Source organism: Hemiscyllium ocellatum, chromosome 19 (assembly GCF_020745735.1).
Source record: "Hemiscyllium ocellatum isolate sHemOce1 chromosome 19, sHemOce1.pat.X.cur, whole genome shotgun sequence".
Taxonomy (NCBI): Eukaryota; Metazoa; Chordata; class Chondrichthyes; order Orectolobiformes; family Hemiscylliidae; genus Hemiscyllium; species Hemiscyllium ocellatum.
In genome coordinates, this window is record NC_083419.1 from 52,281,610 (window position 1) to 52,303,521 (window position 21,912).

Genomic DNA, 21,912 nt, shown 5'->3' on the forward strand with positions numbered 1-21,912 from the left:
TAAATCAACAACATTTCAAGATCGGTGTGTTACTTGGTGCCTACACATGTGGCAAGGTTCATAGCATTTCTTTTAGTCAGAAGATCCTGGGAAGAACGCTAACCACCTCTGGAGTTGTCCACTCAGGGGAGTGTCGGCAACCCTGAATTGAAGGACTGTAAGTGGGATTGGCGTGTGGTTAAGTCAAATGGATATTTTGATGTAACTGCATATCCAAGCTAGGTAGGAGATCAGGAGATGAGCTGTAATTGGAGATCCACAGCTCTTCCAAGACTTCAGCATTGCACTAAATCACAATTTACCAACTCCAATTCATATTGAAAAGTGAAACCTTTAATGGTAGGCATTGAACATGGCATACCCTCATGCAGCAAGACAATACCTTGTATTATAAGATTAAAGATTGTTGTAACATCGTGTCCCAAGATATTCTTCATTGGTAAATAATTGAAATCCGGATGGAGCACTGCAAATGCCACTGAAGAACCCAGATGAAGGTGGTTGGTAGGACTAGAATGACATATAACTACAGCTCATTGGTTACATGTAAAATGGGAACTTGTGAATTTGCCTGGATGTAAATTCAAGACTACTAAGTGAACTGTGTGGCATGGTGATTCAGTGGTTAGCCCTGCTGCCTCAGCTCCAGGGACCCAAGTTCAATTCACGCCTAAGGACTGTCTGTTTGTATGGAGTTTGCACATTCTGTGTCTGCATTGGTTTCTCCCGGGTGCTCTGGTTTCCTCCCACAATCTAAAGTTGTGCAGGTCAGGTGAATTGATCATACTAAATTGCCCATAGTATTAGGTGCACTCGTCAGGGGAATGAGTCTGGGTGGTTACTCTTCAGAGGGTCGGTTTGGACTTGTTTGGCCAAATGGTCTGTTTCCATACTGTAGCGAATCTAAACTCGCAAAAGAATGCTGCAAGCTTCCTGCCTTAATATCTCAGTACCACTATTTAGTGTAATCAGTGGTTTGCATACCTGTCTGGTCTGATCCAATTCGCAGCATGCTGTTCAGTTCTGCTGAAGGGTCGCTGGCCTCGAAACGTAACAGATGTTGCCAGACCTGCTAAGATATTCCAGCAATTTGTTTTTGTTTCTGATTTACAGCATGTATGATCGTTTTGGATTTTTATGATGTTCAAATTGGCTAAGGGGGGGAGGGGTGGTGTGCAGAGAGAGAGAGAGAGAGCAGACCTCATTGAAACATAGAACATTTCTGACAGGACTGCAGAGAGGTACTGGATGCAGGAATGATGCTTACCCAGCTAGGGGAATTTAAGGTTTGAGGAATAATGTCTGTCATTTCAGGCTGAGGTGCGAAGAGATCTTTTCACTGAGCTTGGTGAACGTGTGGAATTCTGTACCATAGAAAGCTGTACAAGGCCAGTGCCTGCAGGTATTTACAAAAGAGTACCCATGGGTTAAGGGGGTGAGCTAGAGTGGTTGTGACAGAGAATCATGTAATTATGATAACTGACTGGCCTGTCTCTGTTTTCTGTTTTTATGGTGATGGTGAGCAAAGTTGAGAAATAAGGACAGGATTATTTAAAAAAGAAAAAAATTGAGTGTAAGTCATAACAAAAAAAAACCACAGGAAAATCTTCCACGGTACTGAAAGGAATTGTAGATGAAGTCAACCTTGTTTCAAGGGCAGGACTGGCTAATCAGAAACACAAAGCAACAGATTTTGAATAAGTATTTTGCATCTATCTTCAAAATGTGGCTATGTAATAAAACACTTGAGGCAAAGGGAAGGTGAAATGAAATATATTAGGCAAACTAGTACTGAAGACCGACAAGGCTCTGAAACTCCTGGCCTGAATCCTTGAAGACTTCTGAAATTGAGCTACAGATATCGTGGATGCATTAGTTGAAAGGTTCCAAGCTTCGTTAGATTTGAAAAAGATACCATTGGTTTGGAAAGCCTCAGATGTAACTTACCCATTCAAGAAAGCTGGGAGACCGAAGACTGAAAGGTATAAGTTAGTCTAAAATCTGTTACATGGAAAATGCTGTATCTGCTCAGTAGTAGTAGGACGATTAGAAAATGTTGATACAATCAGGCAGAACCATAATGATTTTAAAGGAAATTGTTTGGCAAACATCCTGAGTTTTTTTTTCCGACCATGTTCGGAGCACGGCAAACCAGATGGAATGGCATTTTTGGATTGTTTTCAGTGTCACAAATTTGTTGCTACATAAACTAAGAACTCCTGCTGGGAGTGAAATGTTGGTATGGTTAACTGGCAAAATGCTTGGTGTAACCAGTTGTTTTCAGGTTAGCATACTAGCTAGGGGGTGCCACAGGGATCATTGGTAGTACCTCAGTTATTTAGCATTTATTTTAATAATTTATAGGGAGGGGCTGAGTGTGTTCTTGATAAGTTTGATACAGAAGTGAGTGGACACAAACATTTGAGGCTGGCACAGAACCCGCCAACATTTATAGCTGGATTTAATCTAGATCAAGCGGTCATATATTTATGAATAAGGGTTAGCAGCTTTAAAACGGATTAGGAGGAATTACTTCTCTCTCAGGGTCGTGACTGTGAAATTCGCTACCCCTGGATGTAGTCGATGCTGGACAGTAAGGTTAGGGGAAGATTTTTAATTAGTGATTGGTTGAATGATTTTGGAGAGTAGGCAGGAAAGTGGAGTTGAGGCCAACATGAGATCAGCGATGATATCAAATGGTGGAGCAAGCACAGGTGTAAGCTGAGTTGCCTGCTCCTGCTCCTAGTATTATTTGTTACGGATATGTGACATTATCCACTTTGGTAAGAAAGCAGAAAAATGGTTTAAGTGAAGAGAGGCTATAAAATGCCAACAAAGGGAATGCTTTGGGTGTCTTCACATGAAACGTAGAGCAACTAGGCTAGCATTTTATTTCCCTGTATGTTTGATTTATGGACTGGAATGATAAAAGGACTATTATAAAAGATAGTGGAAGGTATTGCTGTACCTTGAGTGTTGATTACACTGTTCCTTGTTCAAACAGTGGAGAAAGGTTGGTTGCAGATAAACGGCACGAGGGAATGTCTACGCGATAAGACTCTCCTGGCACCAAATAGCTGGTCTGTGAAGTGAGCAGTTGTCATTGACAAGGGCTTTCTGCCTATCAGCATCTGTGATTGGCTACTAGGTAGCTAAGCAGCTTGTAGGTGAGAGAGCCTTGTACACAAGCCTGAAGCGCTAGACAATTTATTTCCCTCATCAGTTGCTGTATTGTACTTGTTTTTAACCAATAAATGAGAAACACTAATCAGTGAGCCAGTTCCTCCATGTTTCCTACATGTAATAGAAGTAAAAAACCAAGGAGTATCCAGTCCTGGCAAACAAAAAGGATTATCTCAGTGAACCACGTGAACTGGGAGTTGCATCGCATTCCATATTTTTCCCTCCACTCAGCTATTAATGTGCCTTTTGTTTGTCAGTCTGTGTCTGTCTGCATGCAAGTGTAGAGTGAGTTTTGTCAGTTTCTGGATCAGTGGTGCTGGAAGAGCACAGAGGTTCAGGCAGCATCTGGGGAGCAGTAAAATCTATGTTTCGGGCAACAGCCCTTCGGGAATACAGGAAGAGAACCTGAAGGGTGGAGAGATAGTGAGAAGAGGGTGGGGGTGGGGAGAAAGTAGCATAGAGTACAATAGGTGAGTGGGGGGAGGGGATGAAGGTGATAGGTCGGGGGACGCGGGGAGGGTGGAGTGGATAGATGGAAAAGAGATAGGCAGGTAGGACAAGTCATGGGGACAGTGCGGAGCTGGAAGTTTGGAGCTGGGGTGAGGTGAGGGAAGGGGAAATGAGGAAACTGTTGAAGTCCACATTGATGCCCTGGGGTTGAAGTGTTCCGAGGCAGAAGATGAGGCGTTCTTCTTCCAGGTGTCTGGTGGTGAGGGAGCGGCGGCGGAGGAGGCCCAGGACCTCCACGTCCTCGGCAGAGTGGGAGGGGGAGTTGAAATGTTGGGCCACTGGGCGGTGTGGTTGGTTGGTGCGGGTTGAGTTCGAACTAGGAGAGCTAAATGTCAGCAGTTTACCAATAGCTGGAATCTAGTTATGTTAAACTCTCCATTACCTGACACTCAAATATGGAATTCTCATGAAAGCTGTAGAAGTTGCAAAGGAAATTTACCATTTTTATGGAGTTTCATCCTATCTGTCTGTTTGAACTTGGGATGTGTATATGTTCACAGAGCATGTAGTAGTTCCCCGAGCTGTCACTAGCAGTGCTCCCATTGCAGCCGATCATGCTGTTAGGTAATTTGTGATTGCTACACTTGAAACCTTTCACCCATCAATGCACTATGTTGGCTAAGATGACTCCCACTTGCAAAAATCTGAGGCAAACGCATGTTGGCCTGACTTTGATATAGAAAGTGGGAAAATGAGTGAGGTTGGAAAAGTGTAAACATCGCACCTCTTTTATTCCAGCATTCATTGTTGGTTCATGAATGATTTAAGACAGTAAAGCACTTAGCAAAAAGCTCTGAAGAGTTCTTTGTGAAACCAGTGTGATAAAAGCGTAGACTGCATCTTGCATTTTGTCCTTCAGCTTTAAATCTTGAGTTTGAAGAGCTTCATTAGAGTTTGGAAGGTGTACATCTAACATTGTGTGCTGCATTCTGTTCTGTTGGATGTACTTGAGGTCTGATTTGCCTGTATTGCTCACAAAACAAATCTTTCCATTGTATCTCCCGTACACATTACAATAATCAAAATCAAATCCAAATCAAATTAAATCTTGACCAATGCTATTGGAAAAGACACAGAATTTTAAGATGAAAATCATGTACCTCTTCTGGGATGGTTCACTTGCTTTAAAATACAGCGTGGGATTTGTGAAGTTGTATTGTACAGGTAGTTCTCCTATAATGCTGTAGTTGCATTCCAGCAAGCTTGCACTTTTAAAAAAAAATTGCCGATGGGAAAAGTGGGGTTAGGGGCAGACCAGCAAAACTATCACACTCTATGCTGAAAAATCACCCAAAAGTATAACACAGCCCGAATGAAGGATGAAATCATACATTTTAAACCATACTGTGTAAACTTTGAGAGCCACAGTAACCCTCAAAGCTGCACTGTCGGCAGCTGTCCTGTTGCACGTACAGAAAGGTAAGAGCATTGGATGTGTGCAGAATTGTGCGGAGATTTCAGCGCGGACATGTGTGCACGTGTGGGAGGAAGAGCGCAAACTGATCCCCTGCTGAAATTGCGTTGTTGCGAACAGAGGTGAGCGTTCTCGAAAATACCATTCCCTGATTCTTCTGTGACATTATCGCCAAATTGCACTACTCGAGCATGCATTATCCAAGAGCTACCTGTATAAGGGGAGCAGCAATCTGGAAACTTATGATTTGAGCATGGCCTGACCGCTGTGCACATCTGCAATGCTGATGAAACTGAATTAATGTATGATGCCTTCCAAGTAAATCCTTAGCTGGTGCTGATGAAAGTTTGCTTGTAGTTTCAAGAAAAATAGAATCAGTATAACTGTGCTAATGTGCGCGAATACAGTGGGGACGCTTGAGTTGGAATTGACTTATCGTGAAATATGCAAACATTGGTGTTAAACTGGCATAATTAAATTCCTTGTTAATAGGTGCAGAAATCTTTTGCCGAATGTGCAAGAATATCTGCAAAAGAAAGGAATGGCTGACAAAAGTTGTTTTGTTTAGGTCATTGTAGTACTCATCTCTCTGCAGAAGTACCTGTTAATGGCAGTATCCTTGTTTTTTTTCCATCTTAATATGACGAATTTGATTATTAGGGTGTGATCCAAAATTGAAAAATGCTTTACCAATGTGATTGCATGAGAAAGCTGATGAGCCATGAAGGAAAGATTCATAGCATCCCTACAGTGTGGAAACAGCCATTCAACCCAGCGAATGCACACCAACCCTCTGAAGACCATGAGTTTTAGTCTCAAGTACAGTATCAAAGACTCCATTTTCAATGTGTCATGTGCATGGAAACCAGGTGAAAAGGGAAACTCTACAAAGGTAGTGGGCAAACCTTTGGCCACTTGTCATAGAATCTCCTCTGTAGTGTGGAAGTAGGCCATTCAACCCATCAAGTTCACACCAACCTTCTGAAGGACATCCCACCCGATTGTCCACCTCACCTGCCAGCCTTGGACTGTGGGAGGAAACCAGAACACCCAGAGGAAACCGACACATGGAGAATGTGCAAACTCCTCACAGCCAGTCACCAGAGGCTGCAATCAAACTTGGGTCTCTGCTGCTGTAAGGCATCATTGCTAGCCATTGAGCCACCATGACACCCCTTGAACTGGTCATGTGCCATCATGTTTGAAGAAGGATCATCTAACGAGGACTTCTTTGAGAAATTTAATGTGTGATAAGTACATGAAAACTGAGTGAAAAACTGATGGAATTATGGGCTGAAGGGCCTGTTTGTGTGCTGTACTATTCTAATTGGTTGACTACCCTGCTGGAAATCACGAGTGACAACTTTTCCAGAGATGAGCTGAATAGCTGGCTGCATGTTGACCAGGATGCTCCTGTTCCAATGACATGAAATACAGAAGAAGTTAAAAGTAATGTTTAAATCGTGGCAAACTAACGTTCGAGAAGTGGAAAGTGATGACAAGGCCAAGCAGAGAGTTTGTTTCTGTAAGATCTATTAAAGGTGTAATTGACAATGATAGGGAAGCTACTGGGGACTCCAGACACCCTTGTTACTGTTGGTTCAAATCTAGCAAGTGAATGGTGGTATCGATTTTCTGAACTAGTTAACTAATCAGCAGTTATCCTGAGCTGAGGATAATGCCCATACTCTTGACAATTGATTGTTTCACTGATGAAGTTAACAGTGGATAATCACCAGAATTTCTCCATACACTGGATAACATTGAATGGAGTGAGTCAGAAGGATAAATGAAGTTTCTAAAATCCCTTTTTAGAAAAGGGATTGAAATCCAAACAAACTTTTTTGAGTGTAGGATGTTTTTAATAACTGACTCGTGCAGAGAAGATGTACAACTCAAGGAACGTGTATTATCTTGTGTATGGCTACTCACGCTAGATCTATAACTGCATGATGCATGCTTAGTTAATAGCAATGATAGTAATTCCATTCTCTCCTTTCTCCCTTCGGCCAATCAAATCTGCTCCTGCGTGAGCAATCGTATATAATGTAAGATTTTCCGGGCAAATCCTATGGTAGAATTCTCTGAGACGTATCTGAAGAAGAGTCTTTACTGGACTTCATGCTGCCAGACCTGCTGAATTTCTCCAGCACTTTTTGTTTTGGTTACAAATCTCCACCTTTCACATTTGTTTGAAATCACTGTACAGAGCCCCCGGGTTGCAAACTGGTTGGTTCTGTTCCTGAGTCTGTTTGCAAGTTGATTGGAATGCAAGTCAGAATGCAATGCAGGCAATACACAGAGCCATTTGTAAGTAAAGGAAATGTCAGATAATTAAAATTGCATTCAAGATGTGATTGTGTTTGTAAATTTGGGTGCTCATAAATCAGGGACTCCCTGTACCCAGTTCAAGGAGTGAGGTACGTATGAAACTCAAGGCACTATCTTGATGAAACTAAATGAGTAACCTGAGGCTTCGCTATACAGTTAAGTGGCAGCAGCAAAGATCACTCCTTTGTGTGTCTGTTACTTTACACATTGCTGTGTTTGAGAATAGTAGGTCTGAGAATTTGACAGTAAAAGTATGAAGTTGTTGAAACATGATCTTTTTATACAATAAGATTTGTAATACAAAAATGCAAAGGAGCCAAGTTGAAATGGCGAAAATTGCAGCAGACTATTAAATGTTACCCTGATTTTGGTAACTGAGTTGCTATTGGAAGAAGCTTGTGTACTTTACAAGTTTGGAAACTGAAATCCCATGGCCATTAGCTACGATTTGAGATATCTGGAATAATCCCTATTTCATTGTAATTTTAATTAAAATTGAAAAAAGTGCACCATATACACACAACAAATGGGTGATGGGAAAGGAGTCTGTTTTAAAGCCAGTGTTACAACCAAGTTGAGAGGGGTGAATATATCAAGAGTTTTGGATTTCGAAAAACATGTCTTTTTAAATTCAGTATCTATTTAACCCTGTGTTAAACTGCAAAGAACCAAACCAGGCAGCTGTCTGCGTTGGTAAATATTATGGGTTAGTTTTTTTGTGAGTTTAGCAAAAAGGATAAATTACGAAAAGGTAAAATGTGTCCTGAATTCCCCACAAGCGTGTGTTTGCTTGTATACTAGTACCTAAGTTACAAAACGAGAAAAAGCAGAATTGGAAAAGCCATTGCCTCCGTATGGGAATTCTAAGATTGATGTTGATCTTGGAAGTTTGATAGGAGTTCTCCAGATTAGTCTTTCAAATTGCAGTTCTTTTCTCCCAGAGTGCATGTTATGATACTCAAATTTCTATCTATGTATTCTGACTTTTAATAGAGATGGGGTTTGAGTCTGTTAGGAGTTTCAGCACAGCTGCTGTTTAGACTATTCTTGCAGGCCTCGTTGATGGTTCTGCCATTCTATGATGGTTAGTCTGAAGGATGTAGTAAGGTGAGGGGGAGGTGTGAGATAGTGAAGAAAGATCAGTCTGAGACTGGTACAGTTGAGAAAAGCAGCGATTCAGTCAGGGTAGGCAGGGACAAAGCCGAGAACAAGGTAGGACTGATAAATTAAACTGCATTTATTTCAATGCAAGAGGCCTAATAGGGAAGACAGATCAACTCAGGGCATGGTTAGGAACATGGGACTGGGGTATCAGAAATTACAGAAACACAGCTCAGGAATGGATAAGTCTGGCAGCTTAATGTTCCAGGATACAAATGTTACAGAAAGGATAGAAAGGGAGGCTGGAGAGGAGGGGGAGTGGCATTTTTGATAAGGGATAGCATTACAGCTGTACTGAAGGAGGATATTCCTGGAAATACATCCAGGGAAGTTATTTGGGTGGAACTGAGAAATAAGAAAGGGATGATCACCATATTGGGATTGTATTATAGACTTGCTAATAGTCAGCAGGAAACTGGGAAACAAATTTGTAAGGAGATTTCAATTATCTGTAAGAATAATAGCATGGTTATGATGGGGGATTTTAACTTTCCAAACATAGACCGGTGTCAGTAGGGGAGTACTTTGGGGCCAGCGACCATAATTATTTCATTTTAGTTTTAAAATAGTGATGGAAAACAATAGACCAGATATTAGAGTTGAAATTTTAAATTGGAGGAAGGCTAATTTTGATGGTATAGGCAAAAACTTTCAAAAGCTGATTGGGGACAGATGTTTGCCTGTAAAGGGATGGCTGGAAAGTGGGAAGCTATCAAAGATGATATAAGGAGAGTCCGGCGACCGCATGTTCTTTTTAGTGTGCAAGGAAAGGCTGTTAGGTGTAGGGAATGCTGGATTACTAAAGAGATTGAGGGTTTGCTTAAGAAAAAGAAGAAAGTGTATGTCAGATAGAGATAGGACAGATCGAGTGAATCCTTAGAGTATAAAGGAAGTAGAAATATACTTAAGAGGGAAATCAGGAGGGCAAAAAGGGGACATGAGATCACATTGGCAGATAGAGTTAAGGAGAATACAAGGAGATTTTATAAATACATTAAGGGCAAAAGGGAACAAGGGAGAGAATAGGGCCCATCAAAGAGCAGTTAAGGTGGCCTTTGTGTGGAGTTGGAGGAGATGGGGGAGATACTAAATGAGTATTTTTCACCAGGGTTTTATTGTGCAGTAGGACATTGAAGATATAGAATGTGGAGACACAGATGATGACATCTTGAAATATGTTCATATTACACAGGAGGAAGTGCTGGATGTCTTGAAATGCATAAAGGTGGATAAATCCCCAGGATCTGATCAGGTGTACCCTAGAACTCTTTGGGAAGCTAGGGAATTGTTTGCTGTTCCCCTTGCTGAGATATTTGTATCATCAGTAGTCACAGGTGAGGTGCCAGAAGACTTGGAGTTTGGTTAACATGGTGCCACTATTTAAGAAAGGTGGTAAGGACAAGTCAGAGAACTACAGACCAGTGAGCCTGACATCGGTGGTGGGCAAGTTGTTGGAGGGAATCCTGAGGGACAAGATGTACATGTATTTGGAAAGGCAAGGACTGATCAAGAATAGTCAACATGGCTTTGTCAACACATGTCTCTGAGTGTTTTGAAGAAGTAACAGAGGATTGAGGGCAGCACATTGGATGTGATCTATATGGACTTCAATAAAGCGTTCGACAAGTTTCATATGGGAGACTGGTTAGATCTCATGGAATACAGGAAGAACTAGCCATCTGTATGTGCTCTCTCATCCAGACTCATACCCCTACCCAAGTACTCTACATTTACCACCCCTAACTGATGCAACTAACCTATGCATCCCTGCACACTATGGGCAATTTAGCATGGCCAGTTCACCTTACCTGCACATCTTTGGATTGTGGAAGAAAACTGGAGGACCCAGAGGAAACCCACACAGACACAGGGAGAAAGTGCAAACTCCGCAATCGCCCGAGGCTGGATTTGAACCTGGGTGCCCGGTGCTGAGAGGCAGCAGTGCTAACCACTGAGCCACCATACTGCTTCATGGAATGCTGGCGCTTTATGGCATCATATTTAAAATGACCCAAGCTTGTTTACTCAGTTGGCTTGCTAACTAATGACTTTTAAGGTGACAAGCAGTGGGAAGGTTCATGGCAGGAATTCCAAGATTTGGAGTTGGGGTAACTGAAATGGCCAATTGCAGTTGAACTGCAAGTATGGGATAGTAGTGTGAAGAGGATGGGAGGGTTGGAGGTTTGAGCAGGAATGTCTGAGGCCATGAAAACATTTAAATTGGAGAGTGGCTATTGTAAAATTGTGGTGTTGCTGCTTCATGAGCCGGTGTAGATGGGCGTCGGACTGAGTTGAAAATGTGTTGCTGGTTAAAGCGCAGCAGGTCAGGCAGCATCCAAGGAACAGGAAATTTGACGTTTCGGGCCAGAGCCCTTCATCAGGAATGAGGAGAGGGTGCCAGGCAGGCTAAGATAAAAGGTAGGGAGGAGGGACTTGGGGGAGGGGCGATGGAGATGTGATAGGTGGAAGGAGGTCAAGGTGAGGGTGATAGGCCGGAGTGGGGTGGGGGCGGAGAGGTCAGGAAAAGGATTGCAGGTTAGGAGGGTGGTGCTGAGTTAAAGGGAATCGACTGAGACAAGGTGGGGGGAGGGGAAATGAGGAAACTGGAGAAATCTGAGTTCATCCCTTGTGGTTGGAGGCGGAAGATGAGGTGCTCTTCCTCCAGCCGTCGATAAGGTCTGGCGATGGAGGAGTCCAAGGACCTGCATGTCTTCGGTGGAGTGGGAGGGAGAGTTAGTGTTGAGCCACGGGGTGGTTGGGTTGGTTGGTCCAGGCGTCCCAGAGGTGTTCCCTGAAGTGTTCTGCAAGTGGGCGGCCCGTCTCCCCAATATAGAGGAGGCCACATCGGGTGCAGCGGATGCAATAGATGATGTGTGTGGAGGTGCAGGTGAATTTGTGGCGGATATGGAAGGATCCCTTGGGGCCTTGGAGAGAAGTAAGGGAGGAGGTGTGGGCGCAAGTTTTGCATTTCTGCGGTTGCAGGGGAAGGTGCCGGGAGTGGAGGTTGGGTTGGTGGGGGGTGTGGACCTGACAAGGGAGTAACGAAGGGAGTGGTCTTTTCGGAACGCTGATAGGGGAGGGGAGGGAAATATATCCCTGGTGGTGTGGTCCATTTGGAGTTGGCGGAAATGACGGCGGATGATACGCTGTATACGGAGGTTGGTGGGGTGGTAGGTGAGAACCAGTGGGGTTCTGTCTTGGTGGCGGTTGGAGGGACGGGGCTCAAGGGCGGAGGAGCAGGAAGTGGAGGCGATGCGGTGGAGGACATCGTCGATCACGTCTGGGGGGAGTCTGCGGTCCTTGAAGAAGGAGGCCATCTGGGCTGTATGGTATTGGAACTGGTCCTCCTGGGAGCAGATGCGGCGGAGACGAAGGAATTGGGAATATGGGATGGAGTTTTTACAGGGGGCAGGGTGGGAGGAGGTGTAGTCCAGGTAGCTGTGGGAGTCAATCGGTTTATAGTAGATGTCTGTGTTGATTCGGTCGCCCGAGATAGAAATAGGAAGGGGAGGGAGGAGTCTGAGACAGTCCAGGAGAATTTGAGGTCGGGATGGAAGGTGTTGGTAAAGTTGATGAACTGTTCAGCCTCCTCGTGGGAGCATGAGGCAGTGCCGATACAGTCATCGATGTAGCGGAGGAAAAGGTGGGGGGTGGTGCCAGTGTAGTTGCGGAAGATGGACTGTTCCACATTTGTAGGATACCGACTCCACACCGACACTCTGGAGAGTAACCCACCCAGACCCGTTCCCCGTATTTACCCCTGACTAATGCACCTAGCACTATGGGCAATTTAGCATGGCCAATTCATCTAACCCCCACAACTTTGGATTGTGGGAGGAACCCAGAACACCCAGAGGAAACCCATACAGACATGGGGAGAATGTGCAAACTCCACACTAGCCACCGTGTCGCCCCACGATGTCTGTGATCCTTGTGCTTGACTTGAAGTTCCTGCAGGTGACAATACATTTTAAAAAAAAGGGATATGAAACTGGCAATAAGTTTCCCTGTTTGCTGTAGTACTGCTGTTTCTTAAAGTTGGCTGAATGAATTGTGACTGGAGTTTTGACTCATTCAGGCAAGCCTACTGACCATTGCTTCTAACCTTGGAAAATCATATTCACGTCACTTTGTTCATTTTTTTTTGTTTGCCTGCAAATCATGTTTTTAATGTTTGAGATACTTCAGCTGAATACCCTAAACTTCATTTTACTTGCTGCAACACTTGCTAAAAAGTATTGCATTTATTGACATGTACGTGGTTTGCTCCCTGAGAATGCTGCAGTGTAATTGGCTGCTTACACTTTTTGATACAATCCATCGATTCCCTTTCCTTGCCTCAGGATTCATACCTAATATTGAGAAAGATTAATTTCTTCCAATCTTGTTCTGAATTTTTTCTTCTCTGTAACATTTGCTGTTGCTGCTGACCACAAAGTCTGTGTCTGTCTGTGTATGCGTGCGTGCGCTAAAGGACTAGATTCCTTTTCAATCAGGCAGGAAGGATATTGAGTCTAGAAATAACCTAACTTTTCTCTTGTATAGATATTAAAGCAGAAGGTTTTAAAAAAAACTTTCTTTGGGTTAGGAAATGGTGCAAGTCCTAATTGTCATGAATTTGCATAGGTCTCTGAGGGCAGTCTATCTCTTTCTCAGCTGATTTCATGGAGAACTTGGCAGAAAAAATCCTCGGGCTACAATTTAGAAAAGACCCAAGGACATTTAACAGCAGCTCAAGATGAAGTTTTATCTGTATTACTTTTGTTTGACTTTGTCTTTTTATGACTGAGGAAACGAGATTAGAGAAGGAGATGAATTTTGTAAAAACCTAAATTTGATTCATTTATCATATGATCTATTCCACCAATTTCAATCGCTTGTGCTGACCACCGTAATGAAGGGGTTATCCATTGTATTTTTTTTTTAATTTGTTCATGGCTTGAGAATATCACTGGCTGGGGCAACCATTGTAGCTCGTCTCTAATTGGTCTGGAGGTGGTTATCCTGGTGAATTGCCACCTTTCTTTGTTGCAATCAAGAGTATGTGCCACCACACAGTATCGGGATTGCACTCTGTAATTTTGACCGGTGAAAATGGAATGAATAGCAGTTCAAGTCATGATGGTATTCCCCTGCATTACAAATGGTTGAAGGAGTCCTGGTGGAGTTACTGCAGTGCATCTTTTAGAAGATACACACTGCTGTTACTGTGCATTTGTTGTGGAGGGAGTGAATGTTGAAAGTGTATGATTGCCAATTGAGTGGGTTGGTTTGTCTTAGATGGTGTTGAGTTTTTTGAGTGTTTCTGGTGCACTCAAGCAAGTGGGATATATTGCATCACGCTTTGACTCGGAGGTGGTGAATGCGCTTTGGGGAGTAGCATGGTGAGTTAGTTGTTTCCCAGTTCTCAGCTTCTGAACTGCTCCAGTAGACACCGTATTTAGATGGTCGGATCAGTTTAGTTTTTGATCAGTAGTAACCTCCAGGAAATGGGTCGTCAGTTATTTTACATCCAAGTCCAAATTAATGGAAAATTACCTGGAACTAATGCAGATCAGTTGATTCTTGAAGAATGTGAAACAAAACTGCTGCATGTGCTCAGGTTGGATGCTGTGGATCAATGAAGCATGGTCTCAGTCCAATTTTAGACACCTCAGGATGACTGTAGGAGGATCACATTTGGAGAACTTTATTTCCACTTAAATTTGAGAAAAATGCAAGACCATGCAAATATCCTCCAGTTTGTCAGAGTCATAAGTTCATGAGATATAAGAGCAGAATTAGTCTACATGGCTCATAGAGTCTGCTCCACCATTCGATCATACAGCATAGAAACAGGCCCTTTGGTCCAATTCTTCCCTGTCAACTAGGTTTCCTCAACTGTTCTAGTCCCATTTGTCTGCATTTCACCCATATCCCTCTAACACTTTTCCTATCCATGTGCGTGTCCAAATATCTTTCAAATGCTATGCTTTGTACTTGTCTCTACCACTTCCTTTGACAGGTCTTTCCATATATGCACCACTCTGAAAAAGCTGCATTTCAGGCCTCTTTTAAATCTTAGCTCTTACCTTAAATCTATGCCATCTAGCTTTGGACTCCCCTATCCTGGGGAACAGACCTTGGCTATTCACCATACCTATGCCCCTTGTGATTTTAGAAAATTCTGCGGTGTCAACTCTCTGGTCTTCCATTTGTTTGTTCTTCATTACTGAAGATGCTACCTCACTCATTTTTCCAGAGACATAGCAAACTCATTGATTAATTTGAACATGCATATCCAGATAATGAATGTTGGCAGATTGTGTTTTTGGGAATTTAGCTAAATGCAGCCGCTGTCTTGCATGTTTTCCTTCACTGTCATCAGTCAGTGTTCTGGAGCTAACTTGCTGTACATAAGTTCAGGAACACTGAGGTCAATTTGATGGTACTGTGGCTGTAAGAGGTATAGTTTGTACTGGGTTTTGGACTCAAATGTGGACTTAGGTTAGAGAACGTAAACTGGTAATGAAAAATTAATAAAGACTTGGGTCAACAAGCAAGCTTATCACTTGAAGATTCATAGGTCTTAACTGAATAAGAATCTCTTCAAAACAGTTGCCTGAAACGTCAATTTTCTGCTCGGATGCTGTCTTCATGGGCGGCACGGTGGCACAGTGGTTAGCACTGCTGCCTCACAGCGCCAGAGACCCGGGTTCAATTCCCACCTCAAGCACCTGGGTTCAATTCCCACTGACTGTGTGGGAGTTTGCACATTCTCCCCGTGTCTGCGTGGGTTTCCTGAGTGCTCTGGTTTTCTCCCACAGTCCAAAAATGTGCAGGTCAGGTGAATTGGCCATGCTAAATTGCCTGTAGTGTTAGGTGAAGGGGTAAATGTAGGGGAATGGGTCTGGGTGAGTTGCGCTTCGGCAGGTCGGTGTGGACTTGTTGGGCCGAAGGGCCTGTTTCCACACTAAGTAATCTAATCTATCTAATCTGACCTGTGCTTTTCCAGCACACTCTTACTCTGGGCTTTATTGATGAGTGACTCACTAGTCTCATATAACTAAGGGGGGCCCCATTCCACACAACTTGCTCACTAAAACAACTGCAGTAAATATGTGAAAACTGTTTCACTTTTCAGTTTGTTTGCACTTTTTTGCGTTCTATCCTTTTTTTGTGACAGTAGAAGTCAATTTAAAAAGTTATCATGGAAAAACTCTAATGTTTCTCTGCTCCCGCTGCTCCCTCCAATGGGATCTGTGATTGGAGGATCTGGAACAGCCGTGTGGGAAAGAAAGAATTGAAAGTAAAAAGGACAAGGTACTTTTATTTTTCCCCCAGAGTGTAGAGAGAGAGAGAAACCATTCTCTTCAGAACTTAACGCCAAACCTGGTAGTCAATAGGCAGTTGTCATGTTTCATTTGTCCCTCTGGGATTACTTATTTTCCTCAATCCTTTGAGATTTTAACTAAAAGAGGAAGGGGAAGGATGTTTCTGACAATTGCTGGGAATAATGCAGTATGGCAAGATGTTTTCAAATATCATGTGAATAAGCAGGTCTTGAATGTGCACTCTTCAATATCCAGAATCAGCCTCTTTGCTCTTCACATTCTCCGTTGTTTGAACTTCTCTCTTGTTTGTTGTTGATCAGGTAGCATGTCATACTTCAGATGTGGTCCAATGCTGGAGAACTACACCGTTTAACAGTGAATTGTTCTATTGTATTCAACATACAGAATTTTGGAATAATCAGCACACCAGCGGGAGGAAAATCAGCTCATCATAGTTTTTGCTGGGCCTCTGTCAGAACAACTTGGATATAGCCATGTGATTTCTCTTTAGATAACTATCCAGTCCCTCACTGAAGCTGCCCAGGTTTCCTTGACATTTTATTCTTTGCTATTTTGACATTACAGAATAAGCAATTATGTACATATTAAATTTTGTCTGTTTGACCTTTGCTCACATAATTTGTCAAACGTTTTCATTTCTGAGCTGCCTCCTGTGGTTTTACTGACCGTCCTAATTTATTATTTGCAGACTTAAATTAGCTGTCGGCCTTAACTCTGCCTGCGTGCTTGTAAATTTTAATGTAGAATATGATAGACTGTGGATGAGGAGAAACTATTTACAATCATCAAATGTCTTGGGGGAAAAACAGGTGTTCCGTTTTTTAAAAAAAAAGCAACTGCTGGAGGTGAACAAACTTTCATGCAAGTAGGTGGGTCTGATGCAATGCCTGAAAGTGTGGTGGAGGCAGATTCATTTGAGGCATTCGAAGGCATTGGATGCTTAGAATCTAGTAGAATACAATCAATATGTGGGGTTATGTGGGAAAGGCAAGACATCAACCAAGTCGAATGTTCATTTGGTACCAATTGGATAGGCTCAATGGCAATCTCTGCGCTGTAAAATATCTTTCTTCAGAGTCTTCTCATTTTCCCATAAATGAGATAAGGCATGCTAATAACAAAATACTTTGCATCTTGCTCTGTTTTAAAACAAAACTACCCAATTAAAGTGAACTTTGCAAGGTATTTGCAATCTCTACTAAAACTGAGTGTAGTTTCCCTCAATTTGCGCAATCTTGTTCACCTTCAGCTTCGGTATGGCTTGCAAATGATTTTCCAGTGTGTGTTTTTTTGCCCCCTTGTACACCTCACAGCACCAGAATGTTCTCCATATTGTTTTTCAACAAATGATCAGGAAATATTTTGAGACAGACTCGTTGCCCAATGATAAATAGACCGAAACCTGGTGTTCAACTGGAATGCAGTGTTCAAGGGTGAGTGGTGGATCACTGTCACCTTGGATCTCAGTTGCTGGTATGTACCGCATTCGATGGTCATGTACTGTGGAAAAGGATGTGGAAGATATGGACGGTAGGGAAATAGATGGTGTCATCTTGCAAATAGTCCCGATTACAGAGGAGGAAGTGCCGGATGTCTTGAAACAGTTAAAAATGGATAAATCCCCAGGACCTGATGAGATGTACCCGAGAACTGTGGGAAGCTAGAGAAGTGATTGCTGGGCCTCTTGCCGAGATATTTGTATCATCGATAGTCACATGTGAGGTGCCGGAAGACTGGAGGTTGACAGATGGCCTTGACTTTATGCAGCAATTTAGAGGCGCAATGATTTAGTAGTCAAATTCACATGGATTGTTAAAAATATGTGGTGATACCTATGATCTTTTGTTTGTGATGAGCTTACATCTATGTTTTATGTAACTAATTCTTCTGAGGTGTTTAACCAGACATTATAAACCAAAGTTAAGCACCAAGATGCATTGGGCTATGTTAGGACAAATGATTAGAAGCTTATTTAGAAAGTTGTGTGTTAAGGAGGATCTTGTTGAGTCAGGGTTTTTGGGGGATGGCATTATACCCTGGACAACTGAGGGCATGACCACTGATAAGAGGGCGTCTAAAATCTTCGACCAGAATGAGATGAGGTTTGTACGGCTACAGGTGATTTGGAAATGCAGGTAGGTGTGACCACTAAAGCGATGAAGAATAATTGGATAATCATAATTTGAGATATTTAAAATTTGAGGCACTGCTTAATTGGGAACTAACATGAGTGACCAGACAAAAGGGTGATAGCTGAGTGGAACTAATATGAAAAGGAAAAGGGGAGCAGGACTGTGGATGGTCTCCAGTTTATGAATAAGGCTAGTATAGGAGCCTGAGTGCATTCAAATCATGGTTTTGAAGTAATCAAGGCGTGAATGAGGGTTTCAGCATCAATTGACCTGAAGTAGTTATGGAGATAGAAACTGTTGGTTTGGTGATGGTTTGGAGTTTTGATTGGAAACTCAGCTTGGGGACAAATCTGACATCGTGTGCGTTTACTGTGTGATTTTAACCGCAGGCAGTGGTCAGGGAGAGGGATAGTCATTGACCGAGAAATGGAGTGTGGAGCTGATACCGAAGGTGACAGCTACAATGTTTAATTAGATGACATTTCTGGCCTTCCCAGACAGGGTGTCAGAAACAGTCTGAGAATCTTTGAAATAGTGGTAAAACGTGAAGTTGTTCATTTTGAAAGGGAGAACAAGAGAGGAGAGAGTATTAAATGGAGAAAAACTGCAGAGAACTGCCAACACACAGGGACTTGGGGCTTTGTGCATGATATGCAGTAAACTAGTGCACAGATACAGCAGGCAATCAGGAAGGCAAATGGGATGTTGAGGTATAAGAGTAGGGAAGTCTTACTGCAATTGCATAAGGTGCTGGTGAGACCACATCTGGAGTACTTAGCAGTTTAGGTCCCCTTATTTAAGAAAAGACATTTCATTGGAGGCAGTTAAGAGAAGGATCACGAAGATGATCCCTGATGTAGAGGTCTTATGCGCAAAAGTTAAACTAATTGCGACTCATTCTCATTCTTCTGAACTTCAGTGTGTAGTGATCCTATTGAAACATATAGGAATTTTAAGGGGCTTGACAGTAAATATTAAGAAGCTGTTACCCCTCATGGGAGAGTCTAGGGACAGGCGACATAGTCTCTGAATGAAAGGGTGCCAGTTTAAGTCCGAGATGATAATGAGAAATTTCTTCTCTGTGGGTCAAAGAGTCTTTGGACCTCCTCTGTGGGGCAGAGGCCTTGGCTTATGTTTGAGCCTGAGAGATTCTTGATGAATCAGGGCATCAAGGTTTACAAAGGAAATGCAGGAAAGTGAATATGAGGAGTGTCAGGTCAGCCATCCTTAAAGTATAATGGAGTGGGCTCAAGGGATTGAACAGTCTTTTGTTCCTGCCTTTTGGTTAGTTAAGGTAGAGCAGGGTATCATTCCTGAATATGTGACACATGATTGTATGCTGTTGATTGATGTCATCAAGAGGCTGTATGTCCTCATACTGCCTGTAGGACTGCAGGGTGTGAGAGGAGTGTCAGCTGTGGAAGATCAAATAGGATGCAGCGACAAAGTTTACTTTTGACGCAATCAAATAAGATTTTAATTTGTGATTTTTGAACATATTTGCAATGGTGAACACCACTGGAGATTATTCATGCATACATTGGGAGGTGATATGCACTCAGAATTAAGAGGAAAGAGAGACTACAAATGGGATTGTAGTTTGCAAGGTTGGTGGGATTGAGAATTGATTTTCTTTGTGAGGAATATTATGATGATGGCACAGTTTGAAGTGCAAAGACTAGGACCTGTGAAAGAGGTCATTGGCTACCTTGCCACCGTGAGAATTGAAGGAGCAGGAAGTGAATCTTTGTCAGGGTGAAGTAGAAAGGGCATGGGGATGGTGTTAGAGAAAACGTACAGTTTGGATAAAGGGGAGAAATTGAGTATATGCCCTGGTGAACTAGGATAAGGAAGGAAAGCAACAAACAGCTGATCGGGTTATGCCCTAACGAAGCCGCCTCCTTGGTAGTTTTTTTATGTTGAAGATGGTGGGATAGGAGTTAAAGGCAGGCAAGCTGGGAACTATTTCTTAGTACCTAGTGATTAAACATTGCAAAGGCATATCTATAATTCTTTCACCTATCAACAAATAGAATTCATGTTCCTTATTCACTCCGATCAAGACTTGTTTCATTCCTCTGGTCTTCTGACTTCAGGCCTGGATACCACGGATTTCAAATCAAACAGTGTGCTCCTTTTTCCCCATGATACCGAGGGGAATGCACTGAAACTCTTCCTTCCTGATCTAAAAACCCATTTGTGCACACTGGTCACATGCAGGATTAGCAATAGCTGTAACTGTCCTGATCTGTGTTGAACCATCAGCAATTGTTTTGTGGAGTATTTTGCTGTGAAGTAATTTTGTCAATCCTGAGGATGTGAAAGGAGCTATATAAATGCAAGTTATTTTCATAAGTAAATGGTTATATGAGCAACAAAATCAGGAATTGCTAGAAAATCTTAGGTCTGGCAGCACCTGTAGAGAGAAATCCGATTTTTTTTCTGATCGAGTGACCCTTCCTCAGATGAAGTTAACATCTGTACAACCACCTGAATTGTCATTTTAAGGAAAGAACAGATTAAGAAAAATAACTTTTTGGATGAGCTTGATGTATTTTACATCCTTGGGTGCTAACAATTTGTTTTTTTTGACAGATGCCAAACTTCTATCCAACTACAATTGTCATGTCATGGTCAGGGATAAAACCTACTCTTCATCGGGAGAACGTGCTGTACTTGTTAATCTAGTACCTGTTTCTGGAAAGTTCTGCAAAACTAAGGCAAAAAGAAGAGCCAAATCTCAATAATTGTGTAATGATTTTCTCCTTTACTGGCACCCTTTTTAATGTTGACCCTTTTATTTTTTTTAAAAGAAATATGTACCATTTATTTGTATGAATTACACTGGTGCTTTTTTTGGTCTTTTGTAACAATTGCCTCCAATCTTACTAATGGCCCGAAAATTGAAAGGCTTTGTGCAAAAAGTTTGATTGTTAATTTGTCTTGATTCCAAGTTTAATATGCTCGAATGCTTCATTGAAAGGTTCTGTTGGGTTTAAGTTGTTGTATGCGGTTCCCTTTGGAACGGTTAGTTTGATATTCGATTTGGTCAGAAGCTGTGATATTGACTGACTTGAGTACCTCAGTTGAATTGTGCATGGTGCTCAATTTCACTATATACGTCTCACCAATTTTCATACACGAAGTATTGAACAAAGTGCCACTGTGAACAAAGAAATAAGCTACTGGGTAAAAGTTTTCTTGTGATAAGTCCAGAATGTATTATGATTTTATACACTGGTAAATTTGCTTTACTGTTTACAAAGGCATTTGTCATATTTAACTGTATAACTTTTACCTCTGTTTTCTACTGTGCAAGTTACGTTTTGAATGATGTTTGACAGTGATAGAAATTCACTATTGTTTTTAGTTTGTGGTTAGTTCCTTTATTTAGATTGTCAAAATTGTACATTATTAAAGAGAATTGACAATTTCTAACTTTACTGTGAAATGGTTGCAGTACCCTGGAGATTTGGAGGAATTTTCAGTTTGATTTTGAAGTGCTTTTTTTATACACAACCAACATTTCTGAAAGCATTGTAACTATTATAAGTCTAACACTAAGTTTTCAAATCAACTTTTTGTTAATGTCTTGAAGGTTATTTTCTTAAGGTTGACTGTTTTAATATAATGGCAGTAAGATTGAGGTTTGATGTGAAGATATTTCTTTGAATAGGCCACAATTCTGTATAAATCTAATCTTATGTTAAGTGCTCTGCAGTATTGTTCCATCCATCTGTCAGCCTTGCAGACAACCTTTGTTAAAAGATCTCCTTTAATAATAGTATTGGAGACAGATGGTTAATTTTTGCACATTAACTGTTGATTCATTTATGCTAAATCTTCA

The 21,912-nt window shown here is 42.0% G+C and overlaps 1 protein-coding gene across 9 annotated transcripts in view; it reads left to right on the plus strand.

Moving 5' to 3' along the window:
* The window catches only part of LOC132824979 (uncharacterized), a 67,379-nt gene extending 46,006 nt beyond the window's left edge, over positions 1 to 21,373 (plus strand). For all 9 annotated transcript variants that reach the window (XM_060839923.1, XM_060839919.1, XM_060839915.1 and 6 more), the window contains one exon: positions 20,661 to 21,373. In XM_060839923.1, the coding sequence (XP_060695906.1) occupies positions 20,661 to 20,812 (152 nt within the window). In that variant the 3' untranslated portion in view covers positions 20,813 to 21,373. The remainder of the gene's footprint in view (positions 1 to 20,660) is intronic.
* Positions 21,374 to 21,912: the final 539 nt, after the last annotated feature.